This window comes from Macrobrachium nipponense, chromosome 21, assembly GCF_015104395.2.
Source record: "Macrobrachium nipponense isolate FS-2020 chromosome 21, ASM1510439v2, whole genome shotgun sequence".
NCBI lineage: Eukaryota > Metazoa > Arthropoda > Malacostraca > Decapoda > Palaemonidae > Macrobrachium > Macrobrachium nipponense.
The window spans coordinates 77912661-77926200 of record NC_087212.1 but is presented as its reverse complement, the minus strand read 5'-3'; the positions used below and the strand labels follow the sequence as shown (position 1 = coordinate 77926200).

The 13540-nt window shown below is 44.0% G+C and overlaps 1 protein-coding gene across 1 annotated transcript in view; it reads right to left on the bottom strand.

Moving 5' to 3' along the window:
* Positions 1–9859: 9859 nt before the first annotated feature.
* Positions 9860–13540, bottom strand: part of LOC135198191 (zinc finger protein 501-like) — a 42501-nt gene continuing 38820 nt past the window's right edge. Inside the window, exon 2 of the mRNA XM_064225761.1 lies at positions 9860–12338. Coding sequence (XP_064081831.1) covers positions 11130–12335 — 1206 coding nt within the window. The 5' untranslated portion in view covers positions 12336–12338 and the 3' untranslated portion in view covers positions 9860–11129. The remainder of the gene's footprint in view (positions 12339–13540) is intronic.

The following is a 13540-nucleotide window of genomic DNA, read 5'->3' as shown; positions in this document are numbered from 1 at the left end:
TCTGAGTAGATCGCTCCTTAGCGGGAGCGATCTTGGAAGGTCCACCAACCATTCCAGTACCTCTGTGAACCATTCTTGGGCCGGCCGAAAAGGGGGGGGAGCGATTAAGGTCATTCTCGTTGAATCGGACTCTACGAACTTCTTGATAGTTAGCCCCAGGATCTTGAAGGGGGGAAAACGCGGTAGACGTCGAGTCCGTTCCAGTCTAGAAGAAGAGCATCTATTGCTACTGCCTCTGGATCCGATATCGGAGAGCAGTAAGGATCCAGCCTCTTGTTCTTTGACGTGGCAAAGAGGTCTATGTGTGGCCTGCCCCATAACTTCCACAGGCTCTGGCATACATCCAGATGAAGGGTCCACTCTGTGGGAAGGACCTGATCTTTCCTGCTGAGGAGATCTGCTCTTACATTCCTTTCTCCCTGCACGAACCTGGTGAGAAGCTTGATTCCTCTTTCTTCTGCCCACAGAAGAAGGTCTCTTGCTGTCTCGTACATGGAGAAGGATGCTCCCCCCCTGTTTCCTGATGTATGCCAGAGCTGTAGTGTTGTCCGCGTTGACCTGCACTACCGATCTTCTGACTTTGGGCTCGAAAGCCTTCAGAGCCAACCACACAGCCATCAACTCCTTCTGTTGATGTGCCAGGCTACCTGGTCCCCCACCCAGGTACCTGACACTTCGTTGGTTCCCAGAGTTGCACCCCACCCCATGTCCGACGCGTCGGAGAACAACACCAGGTTGGGGGTCTGTGATTGAAGAGACAGTCCCTTCGCAAAGAGGTTGGGATCTGTCCACCATAAGAGATGTTTCTTGATGTCCTGGGATAACGACAGGGAGAACGTCAAATCCTTGAGAACGACGACTCCAATTCCGATGAAGAAAGAATTGGAGCGGTCTCAGGTGCAACCTTCCTAGGGAAACGAATTGCTCCAGAGAGGAGAGTGTCCCCAGCAGACTCATCCACTCCCTCACTGTGCATACTTCTTTCCCTAAGAAGGTTGTTACTCTCTCGAATCCTCGGGCTATCCTTTCCTGCGAGGGGAAAAGCCCGAAAACTCAGAGAGTTCATCTGTATCCCGAGATACACACACTCTTGCTCGGGAATTAGTGATGACTTCTTGAAATTGACGAGAAGTCCCAAAGCCTTCGTCAATTCTAAAGTTTACTTGTAAGTCCTTCAAACAACGATCTTCTGAATTGGCCCTTATTAGCCAATCGTCGAGGTACATGGATATCCTCACCCCTTTCAAATGAAGCCATTGAGCCACATTCCTCAAAATCCCCGTGAACACTTGAGGGCCGTCGAGAGGCCGAAACACAGAGCCCTGACTGAAAAATTTTCCCCCCATCATGAATCTGAGAAACTTCCTCGAGGAAGGATGGATCGGTACGTGGAAGTAAGCGTCCTGAAAATCCAAGGAAACCATCCAGTCCCTGGACGAAGCGCTGCCAGCACTGATGAAGGCGTTTCCATCGTGAACTTCTTCTTTTCTACGAAGAAGTTCAGGGCGCTTACATCCAACACCGGTCTCCATCCCCTGAGGACTTCGGAACTAGGAAAAGGCGGTTGTAGAAGCCCGATGAATGATGGTCTGTCACTAGTTCGATAGCCCCCTTCTCCAGCATCTGATCTACTGCTAGATGGAGAGCTTGATTCATGATGGGGTCTCTGTACCTGGCCGTCAGTTCCCTTGGATGGTCGTCAAGGGAGGTCTTTCGACGAAGGGATGAGGTAACCTCTCCTCAAAATAGAAAGGGTCCAAGGATCCGCCCCTTTTTGGGCCCAGACTTCTGCAACTCTAAGAGTCTGGCGCCCACCGTTGTTTGAAGACTTGCAAGTTATTTGGGGGCTTTAACAGACTTGGCGAAAGTCTTACCCCTTCTTGAAGGTCTACGACCTCTAAACGTAGAGGTTCTTGATGAAGATGCCCCTCGAAAGGGTTCTCGAACACTTGCCTTTCCTTCTTAGCCTTGGTAGGAAAGGAAGGGCGAGGTTTTCTTGCCGACTGTGCCAAAAGGTCCTGGGTGGCTTTGGCCGAAAGTGACCTCGAAATGTCCTGCACTCGATGTTTCGGGAACAACTGAGTAGACAGAGGAGCAAACAACAAAGAAGACCTCTGAGCATGGGAGACCGACTTCGTAAGAAGGAACAGTAAAACCGACCTCTTCTTCACGATGCCGGCCCCATAAGGGAGGCGATTTCACTCGCTCCGTCTCTTACTGACTTGTCCATACAAGGGGGGGGAACAAAAAAAAAAAAAAAAAACACACATAAGATCATCTGGTGAAATTGACTCTGGCACTTCAATTTTCTTGGCTAGGACTCCCACGACCAATCAAGGAAGTTAAATACTTCTAGCACTCTAAACATACCTTTGAGCAAATGATCCAATTCGTTCATTGCCCAAGTCGTCTTAGCAGAGTTAAGGGCAGTTCTCCTTGTCGAATCTACCAGCGCCGAAAAATCCGAATCAGCCGAGACGGTAGACCCAATCCTAAGGGCTCTCCTGTTTCGTACCAGAAACCAGCGCGTCCTGATAACTTCGAAGGAGGAAAAGCGAACATCGTTTTCCCCGCTTCTTCTTTGGAAGCCATCCAGGAACCAAAACTCCTCAGTGCCTTCTTCATAGAAAGAGTTGGCTTCATCCTCACACAAGAAGAACTCTTCGCTGTCTTCGCCGTTGAAAAAAGTGAGTGAGGAGAAGGAGGAGCCGTAGGCGTAAGGGAATCCCCAAAAACTTGTAAAAGTAGCTCTGTAAGCTTCTTGTAAGAAGAGACAGCAGCAGAAGTGTTCGGTTCCTCATCCGAACCTTCTAGGACGTCTTGTCGAGGCGAGCGCGGAAGATCCTTAGGTGACGAAGGGATCCTAGCAGGAGTTGAGCGAGAGGTTGGAGAACGCCCTCTCTTAGAAGAGTTCACATCCACTGGAGAACGATGAGAAGATCTGGGAAGTATACGATGAGACTCCCTCTTCGAGGTATACGGAATCTCAGCCGAAGGAGAGGTAGGGCTCCTACTCCGAGAATTCTCGGAAACATCCGCAGGGCGCTTACGAGGAGGCGAGCGCCTACTATACTCTATGCACCTATCCTGGGGCGAGCGGCTGCCAGGAGAAGAGCGCCTATCGAGAGCAGAGCGCTTGCGCGGCTCTCATACCTGTCCAGTTGCGTACGATCAACGGAAGTTCGACTGGAAGGCGAAATGCGCCTACTAGGAGAAGGCTGCTTGCGAGACTCTTGACGTTCTAACAAGAGGGTAACATTCAGGAGAAGGGCGCTTCAAAACTAACGAGCGCCTACTTGGAGAAGGGCGCTTCCGGGATTCCTGGTGCCTACCAAGAGACAAACGGCTCAGGAGAAGTGCGCCTAGAAGCGGGAGAGCGCCTACACGGAGAAGGGCGCTTGAAAGGACTCTTGTTGTCTGCCCTTAGGAGAAATAATCAGGAGTATGACGCCTTTAAAAGAGAGAGAGCGCCTACTAGGAGAGCTATGTGCAGTAGGTCTCTTGGCGCCTACCTTGCGGGGAGCGGCTAACAGTAGGCCGTCTATCATGCACACGACTCTACCAGACTCTAGATGCCTGTCAGGAGAGAAGTCACGATTCCGATACTCGAGGAGAGTGACCCATCTGGAAGAAGAACGCCTACTTGTATAAGGGCGCCTTCTATAATCTTGAGGCTGCTGAGGAGAAGTCTCACGCGAGGGAGTTGAAGAAATCGCGTTGATGAGCAGGTGCAGTGCGCTTACCGGAAGCGGGAATCCAATCTGGAGAAAAAACTTCTTTCTCCATAGAGCGTCCTACCGATGTTTGGCGCCTTGAAATTGAAAGAGAGCCAGGCGAGCGAGGGCGCTCACGCGAGTGAGGGCGCTCCCGCGAGCGATGGGCGCTCACAAGCGAGCCCCCACCTTCATACGAAACCTCCCCATATGAAGGAGAACGATCCTCTGAAGAGCGGCGCCTAGATCTCTTGATCGGAAGAGAAACGTCCTTCTTCCTACGTGATCTAACTGCTAGAGAGTCTGCTAGCGCCGTGATCTGAGCTTGAAGTCCCGCGAGTACTCTCGTAGGAGAATCTTCTAATTCTTCCTCGGAAGCAGGCGCCGAGCGCGGAGCGCGAGAAGAAGAACGATCACAGGATTTCTTGTGTTTCTTCGCCTCCACCGACGATTCTTCCGGGAAAACCTCCGGACTAGAAGCCAAAGGACTGCAGGAGCCTTCCAAGCCCTCTTCAACGGGCGCGACGCATCCGGGGGGAGTTCCAACCTCTCTTCGGAGAGGGAGACGACGAAGAGGAGAAGCATTGGCGTAGGAGCTCCTTCTTGTAGCGATCCGAGGCAGCCTGGGAGCGTACTTCAGGATCTGCCGAGGGGACGCCTGACCGGTGGGGCTCTCCCTAGCCCTCCTGCGGCTTTCGACTTTCCTACTCCCAATGGAACTGGGAGTCTGGAAGAGGTCTAGGCCTAGAGGCACTAAGGAGCCGGTCAGACGCACCCTCCACAACACTGGGGACACTGCACTGATCACTAACACTCTCCTTACCTTCCAACCAAATGACGAATCTTCTGATCCACAGAACGATTCTTGGCTTTCAGAGCTGCCGCCTCCGAAGGCGAATCTCCGGCTTCGGTGCGGGGAGCCGGGCTGCAACTTGGGAAGAAGGTTCTAATTCTACGTTAGTACTATTAGGATCCACATCCAACTCACTCATTCTAGATCGTATGCTAGAACTTCTAGAGGAAGCCTTACGCACTCTATCACGTTCCAACTTCCTAACATAAGAAGAGAGAGCCTTATATTCTTCTTCATTCAATCCTTACATTCACTACAAGGGTTAGCAAAAGAACATTCATTCCCCCTGCATTTCATGCAAATCGTGTGAGGGTCTACCGAAGCTTTCGGCAACCTCACCTTACATCCTTCATTCACGCAAACCCTAAACAAAACCGAAGTTTTAACTACTGAATCTAGGTCAGACATCGTTAAAGAAAATCCAAATCAAAATCAAACCGGTCCACAATCAGCGTATCCAAGCCAAGCAAAACAAAGCGAATACGTCACCAAAAAGAAGTCCAAATTAACTCCAGGCAAGCGAGAATCGAAAACTATCGAGAGGAACCGACAACAGTTGTTATCGTTCCCGCGACAGAGAAAAATCTGACAAGCTTACGGGAGTGGTTCGTACATCCGCCACCCAGCGGCGGGTAAGGTAGACCACCTGACCTACCTGTCGCGTGTGCCGCGAGATTTGAAATTCTGTCGGGAACGTCGGAGACTATAGCTAAGTATATATCTGTCAGGAAGTTCATGTACAAAAATAAAATCTTTCTAGCATGCTTTTGTTAAATACTATACTGTTAAAACAGTTACAGTTCACATTCTCAAGAACTTTTGCTCTATATGAGGATCATCATTATTAAACTAGTGCACCCTTCCATCATAAATGACAATATTAATACAATGGCACGATGGCAAGTCCTGACCTTTGGGATTTTACATATTGTCCAAAGCTAAAGCCAAATTATGTTACATTCATTTTGTACTTTATACTATAGGGGTCTGTGGTGAGAGGCCAGGACTGGACAACATGGAGTTAAAATGTGGAGTCTACTTGCCTCAAATATTTTTGTTACACAGAAAACAAATTCTGAGAGAGAAAGAGAGATATCTGGAATGAAGCTAGAGTTTTTAAATTATCTTAAAGAAACCAAAGGGAACGGGATCAACAAAACAAAATAAATACCAATGGGGGCTAAAAGGAAACGGCAAAGAATCTTTGGTACCACTATCATATCATTACACATCAAATCACTATGAAAATGCCAGAGATAATTTGTATTTTTCCTAGTTATACAAAACATCAATTTTATTCCCAGTACAAGCTAGATATGGCAATTGAAGCTTGGTAACAGGCAAGTGGCCCATTCACCTGTCGGTAATCTATCACATTTTCCTTGGCAAACAATGGACTATGAATGGTTGTTTGAGATGGAATAACAATAAACTGTGTACGTGTACCTATGACTAACCAGAGCCTTTTAAATACCTTTTGCAATAGCTGGATTGGTTATTCCTTTTGCAAGAACTAAATTGGTCATTGAACCTGGTAGTAACAAGGTCGCAGTTAAGTGATGGAGATGAGCAGAGTAGAGGAATACCCCTCACTCAACTTCCATCACTAGTACATACTTTTCCTTCAGCCCCAGGGACTAAGCAGGGTGGTTGTGGTGAGTTTAAAGTATATAAAATGCACTTGTATACTTAGTAAAAATATGAGTTACTTTTAAATTCTGCTATTTTTTATGTGGAAATAAAAACATTTGCCTTTCATACATACTGTACTTGTCCCTAAGGTAGGAAGTTAGTTCCTGCACCTAACTGGAATTGAAAACCATCATGTAATTGTGATGCTCCCATACACCTTGTAAGCCAGGGATGTTAAGACTCCTCTTATTTCCCACTAATCTGGTGAACTGGTTGACCAAAATAGTAAGACCCTAGGCCTGAATGCCCTGCATTGTAGAATGCTCAAACAATGAAAATAATTCTGAGAACCCTGAAATCTCTCATAAGAGGCTTCATTTTGCAAGGCAGGTAATAGACTTCACCTTGCAAGGCACAAGTACCAAGTAAAGGGTACTAGGACTAAATCCCCCCAGGACAAAATCCACCCCTAGGACAAAATCCCCTTGGACAAACTCCCCCCCTCCCCCACTCCCTCACCCCCAAGGACAAAATACCCTTTAGCAATATCCAAAAGGAAATTAACAGGTAGTATCTGTCAATATAAGGAAATACAAATTTAATTGTAAGGAAAAGGTATACACAAGAACAAATAAACAATTAATACAGTAACTTAATTGTTTAAAAAATTACACCCCAAGGTAAGGCTAGAGTACAGAGCAAGCAAACAAACATTATAAATTGATGGCTTACCTTGTTTGTTAATTTCTTATTAAAATGGTAGTAGTCACTTGGTTGTTTTATTTTCTATTTCTTTTGTGCTTATATAGTTCTAGTTATCTTAACTGAATACTATAACTTATAGAAATATTTTTTTAAACTCACTTAGCTTCCACTCATAGAAGATGGAGTTTGTGAAGAGTAAGAAAGGAAAGTTGAAACCATTGCATGAAGGATACATTTACGTCAAGCAGAAAGATTTGTCAAATGGTGTGGTATCTAACGCGAGATTATCGAAAAATTACACACACACACACATGCACCAAATACACCAAAATGTGAAGCAGCAAAAGTATTTCAAGAAATTAAGAAACATGCAACAGGAACAGAAGGGACTGCACAACAAATAATCGCTGAAACTTGTGCATCTTTATCAGATGAAGTAGCTACAAAAATATCTTCCCTCCATACTCTCTGACGTTATAAATGAAAGGGAACTATTTGCCATTGCCATCATGTGCTCAAGATCTTGTTATACCTGCAAACTGTAAAAACAGCCAATTGTGAAAACTTTTTGTTGCATGATACAGCGTTTGCAGTGTTCCAAGAACCTGTGGGCAATGACCCAAAGGAAGAAAGACATAATGTGGTCCTAATGGGACTAGTGCAGCTATCTTCCAGTCCCACATATTCTTCGGAATGCGATGGAAGGACCAAGCCACTGGCACTGTGCACTATTGGGGAAACCATGCAGGTGACATAGCTATTATCTGTAGAGAAGAAGCTCGCAATCTCCCAGGACTCGAAGGAAGCCATGTCCTTAGACACTTCTCTATGAAGAGTCAGTAATGGAGAAAGGAAATCAAAATCCAATGAAGGGTGTCGAGTCTCCGCAGGTACAGCAACCCATCAATAGGACAAAGTAAGTCCAAGGCATAGGGGATCATGAAGGATTCAAATCTGTCAAAACTGATACCGAATGATTCAAGATCCAAGACTGGAGTTGTGACATGAAACCTGCCTTTTGAAGGATGATGTTGAAGATGATCCATACAACACATCTATCTCCTTTGCCAATGCCAGAGAGAGACAGGATATGGTCTTGAAAAACAAAAACTCTGTCTGACGATTCTTGAAAGGGCTCACATGTAATAACAAATCAAATGGCATCCAGAGGCCTGAGGTCCCTGGGATGGCAAGACAGAGAAGTTTCTCATCAGTAGTAGCAGACTCTCAACTGAGGAGAAACAATACTACTTAAGTGAAATACTAAAGTGAGTGTGCACCCACGTCTTTCACAGTTGAATCAGAAAGAAGTTAACTTTCATGATTCTGACAGAGTAAAAGTCCCACCAATGACGCCAACCAGAGAGGACAGTTCTGATCCCTGAAATTTAAAAAGGACTGAAAGAGAATTTCAGCTATTTCATTGCTGTCCAGCAATGTAAGACAAGGGGATGTACTGCCTGCACAAACCACTTCTTGACACTGCAAAGGTTGGTTCAGGGAGGAACTCTTCTCTTTACCCTGACAACAGCGCTGTCAGGGCAGGCGAAGTCTTCCAACACTGATTCCAATTAAGGGTGGTCAACTAGTAGTTGAACACTATACAAATTAGAAAAATAAAGTACAGAGAAGACAAAAACCACTGTATTTGTCTGAAACATCATTTTGAACCATCACAGTGGCCTATGGGTCAATTGCAGTGAAGCAGTGGACTTACAGATTTCTGTTATACTGTGGGGTAAACAGAAAGATGAATATGAGTCTAATGAGAAATATCTCTGTCTGGTGATTCTTACAATGGTAAATGTGGAGCTTGAGACATGAACCATACACAAGAATTCCAGGCCAATCACAGACCTAAGCCTGTGATGGCTGGACAGAGAGATTCAAATTAGTACTTAACCCTCGATAGAGGCGAAACAATACCAAGACAAACAATATTGCAGTGAGAAGGTTGCCTGGTAGTATATTCCATCTTGGAACGCATTCAGCTAGAGCTATCGAGTGCACTACAGAGTACACTCGAGCACCTGCACGTTTGGTGAAAATGCCAACCTGTGGTGTTGTTTCTAAACAATACCACTGGTCATCTCAAAATCAAAACCGGAAACTCTTGGGAGGCCTGAAAGGCTGGCCTGAGTTTCAGGTAATTAAGAAAAGGTGGTACTACAGGCAGTCCCAGCTTATGCGTGAGGGTTCCATCCTCGGCAGGGTGCTCATAAGCGAAAACCGCCATTGGTTAATAGTGCCGATAACCTGTTAATGGCACCTCTGTTAGGTAAGTTATTGCACCATAACTCTATTATTGGCCCCTTATGGCACTGATAACCGAAGCTCGGTCCATTATGGCGCCATAAATCGTCGATTTTATGGCGCTAGACAAGCCCCATAAAACCGGATCGCCATTAACCGAGTTCACTGATAACCGGGGACTGTATTCGTCTCGGTCACACACCAGAAGAACTAACTTAAAGGTATGTGCTTATTACTCAGATGGTGCAACTGATAACAGATGCATTTCACGAGGACAATATACAAGTATATTCGTAGGCTCCTGTTAATCGAGCGCCAGCCTAATTCTTCTTCACTTCAAGAGAGAAAAGAATAAGGACTGGAAGCAGACCTCCTTCATTCTCTAATGAAGAAAGCTAAGATGAAACTGTCCCAAAGGGAGGCTTCTATGGCGATAACAGGACATCGAAGACGACTAGTTCATGCAGAACTGGCTGTTCCCAAAACAGAGGTGGAGTTCAAACTTCTTGATGTTATCCATCCTGAACAGATTGAATATATGTTCGGTGAGAACCTAAGATCCAACCAGGCACATAGTCTCATGCATTCAAACTCTGGGGTGTAGACTCTGTAGAGCTCCTCTTATTCCCTCACTCATCCTGGTGTAACCTAGGGAGTAGAGGGTAGAGAGGAGAAAAAAAAAAAAAAAAAAAAAAAAAAAAAAAAAAAAAAAAAAAAAAAAAAAAAAAAAAAAAAAAAAAAAAAAAAGAGGAGGATTGACTGTTCTTGTTCACTCTTCTCAGAACTTGCAGTGATGATAGCAATGCACAGACATGGAAACATATTCACTGAGGAAAAAAGCTTCCTGAAGGGATATCAGAGGTTCTCACTTACCAAACGGAGCATTCTCTTCCTACAACTGGTTCATTCACGCAAAAGCAAGTGATAGTTGAGCGGAGTTGAATGTGCCAAAAGTTAGCAAGAACTTGCCACATCTTGCTAAGCATCTGTCTTCTCCATGATCGAACCTCACAAAGAAGACTACTGCGCAGAGAACTTACTCCTAGCTCCTCCAGAAGCCTTGTCCTGAGGGACAGCGACATCAACCTTGCCACCTGAAGAAGCGCCACTCCTGGCTTTCACATGTGGGTCTGAATCACCAACGTGACTTGGTCCCTTCTGTCACCAACGCAGCTCAGTCCCTTCTCTCACCCTGCATCACTGTCATGACAGAAAGAAGACTCCCCATCACTGACTGTGGGTGTAGGGCCCTCTTTGGAGGTTGTACACTGAGAGACTTACTTGGTCCGAACTCCTGGGGCTCCCAAGACACTAGACCCTGAGGGCTGCGTTACAGTTCCCTTTTAGAAATCTTGAGGCGAGGCTTCTTAGGAGGGCAGAGAAACTACCTTCGGGAAGCCTTTTAGGAGAGAGGTGAAGAAGCATCAGATGACGACCCCTTTCTGTGGAACTCAATAGTCTCCAGAGGAAAAATAAGACCTGATTCTGGTATAACTTTTTACAAGGATTCCAAATATGCATCTATTTTCTTTCTATGATGAAAAATAAGAAATGACAACAGGACTGCAACACAGGAAAGGAGGGTGCTATGCCAAAAAAGAAGTAGAAGCAGTGGGGATCCACCTAGATGGAGGGCAAGAAGGACAACATACAACTGCTCACACCTTTCACACTTAATGCTCTTTTTCTATAATAAAGTAAACAAAATACTACTCAAAACATAAGTTCAAACTCAGCAGTCAGCAGGACAGCAAGCCGTCCTCTCAACAGCAGTAAAGAAAAGGTGCTTGGTGAGGTGAGGGTATCTCAACACTCACATCCCATGGCCACTTGTTAATTACCTTCTTACCAAGTTCCAATTACTGATTCCATCTTGCTCTGCAGAAAATTTCTATTTAAAGAAAATGGTTTGTATTTCTGTAGGATAAAACAAGTTTTGTTTCTTGCAATGATGAAAATCATGTAATAAAATATTAATCTATTATGTTATCATCACCTTTTCTTTCTTCTTTTATAGCCAAAGAGTGTAGTCCACCTTCCTCTGAATTCTTTGCTTGATCACCATGACAGTAAAAGGTCCCTTCTTTTCTTAGGTGTGCCTCATTTTGCTTGCAAGTTAGATTTTTTTCCTTAGGCAAACATACATTCTCTTCTAACCTATCCTCTAATTCCTGTGTAAAAGTATATACATCCTTAATTTCTTTCATATATTGTTTACACTCTGTATGATCACCCTCATTTTCATCCTCACCCAACCAACCTTCATTCTCACTTTCAGAAAACTCCTGCTCTTCACTGGATAGAATGTGAAGACCAGAACTTCCACTTTCATCATGTGGATAACCCTTATTCCTAATAAGATCTCCATGCTCATTTGATTTATAATTATGTTTTTTCATATGTTTATAGTGTCCACTAAAACTCTGAAATTTTTTCTCACACACAGTACAAATATATTTTTTTTCTTTTGTAGGAACAATTGCACGTCTTTGCAAAACACCATAATTACCTTCCTGATCATGCATTTTCATGTGCTTATAATGTCCACTGAAACTTGAATACTTTTTGTTGCAATAGGTACACTCAAACTTTTTCTCGGGATTATGAACTCTTAAGTGACTGTGAAGATGACTGTTACTAGAAAATTCTTTCTCACAGTAAGTGCACTTAAACACCAGATCTTCACTAGAATGAACTTTCATATGCTTTTCAAGATTACCATTTTGTGAAAATTTCTTGTCACAAAGAGTACAAGCGAAAGGTTTTTCTCCAGAATGTATCCTCATGTGAATTCTTAATACGCCACTATCAGTAAACCTTTTGCAACAAGTAGGGCACTCAAAAGGTTTATCGTTAAAATGTCTCCGAAGATGTCGTGTGAGGTGACTGTCTTGAGCAAAACTTTGCTGGCAAAGGGGACAAGTATGGGGTTTATCACCAGTGTGAATGAGCATGTGCCGTCGCAAGTTATTAAGTGAACCAAAAGTTTTGCCACATTCAACACACACATGTGGTTTGCTCCCTAAATGGAATTTCCTCATGTGTTTCATCAAACTATTATGGTACAAAAATCTCTGATCACATTCAACACAAACAAACTGCCTTTCAGCAGCCATTTCTTCTTTTGTAGGACTGTCACCAGAAAATGTAAAAAGTTCAGTGGAATCTCTTCCTTCCATTTTCTTGACATGAAAAAGAAAAATACAATTTCATATTTTCTTTAGGGATATACAGTAGTACTCTAAATATTTTATATGACTCGTGACAATGTTTAATAATTACATAAAACAAGTGCACACCTCAACTTACCAAGATGCTTGGGACCTGGCTTTTTGATAAGTATCAAAGTGTTTTAAAAAACAAAGACCCCATATCACAGCCTGTGCTTGAATATTTTTGAAATATATTTCAGCTAATAGCAATTCCACCTATTCTAAACCTAAAGTAAATTGTACTTTACAATAAACATTCAAATTAAGAGATGTATCTAAGTATGACTTTTTCATGATACAATATTTTTTAATTATACTTACCCAATAATTATATAGCTAAGAGTTTCACTCGCCAGCTGTTAAAATCCCGGAATTCGCGGGTCGCACTAATTTTTTATTTGTTATGGTTAGGTAACATTGCCCCGCCCACTTTCGGGGCAAGAGAGAGAGGAACAGCACGGCAAAGAGCTAAGTTTGTTTATGCTCATCAACATAAATCCATGCTATGGGACGGAGGGTGGGTTCCGATTACAGGCAGCCCTCGATTAACAGCAGGGGTTCCGTCCCCAAGTGATGCTGCTAACCAAAAATCGTTGCTAACCGAAAATCAACGATAACAGCACTAAAACCCTGCAGCGTCGCTAGACAAGCGCCGTAAAACCGAATAACTGTTAACTGATACCGCTGTTAACAGAGGGCTGCCAGTACATAATTACTGGGTAAGTATAATTAAAACTTTATTTTATCATGAAAATGTCATTTTTAATTATACAACTTCCCAGTAATTACAGGTAGCCCCCAGTTATCAGTAGGGGTTCCATTCCTGGCCGGGTGCCATAAAGCAAAAATCGCCTTAAACTTAATGGTGGCCCCGATAACCGCTATGGCGCACCTGAGGGGGCTTATGGCATGCCATAGCGGACGGGTAGCTTATAGCGCGCCATAGCGGATGGGTGGCTTATGGCACTGATGGTGCTGATAACCAAATGTGATGCCATAAGAAAATGGAATTTTTATTATAAAATTAATATTAATAATACTTACCTGTATAATTTATCTAGCCCTAAATCCCCAAAAACAGCACCAAAATTAACCACATTGGCAACCCTGTTACCTCCTATTCTGTCTGCCAGTTGGCAACACTGCCTTTGACAGTTACAAAACCTTCCCTT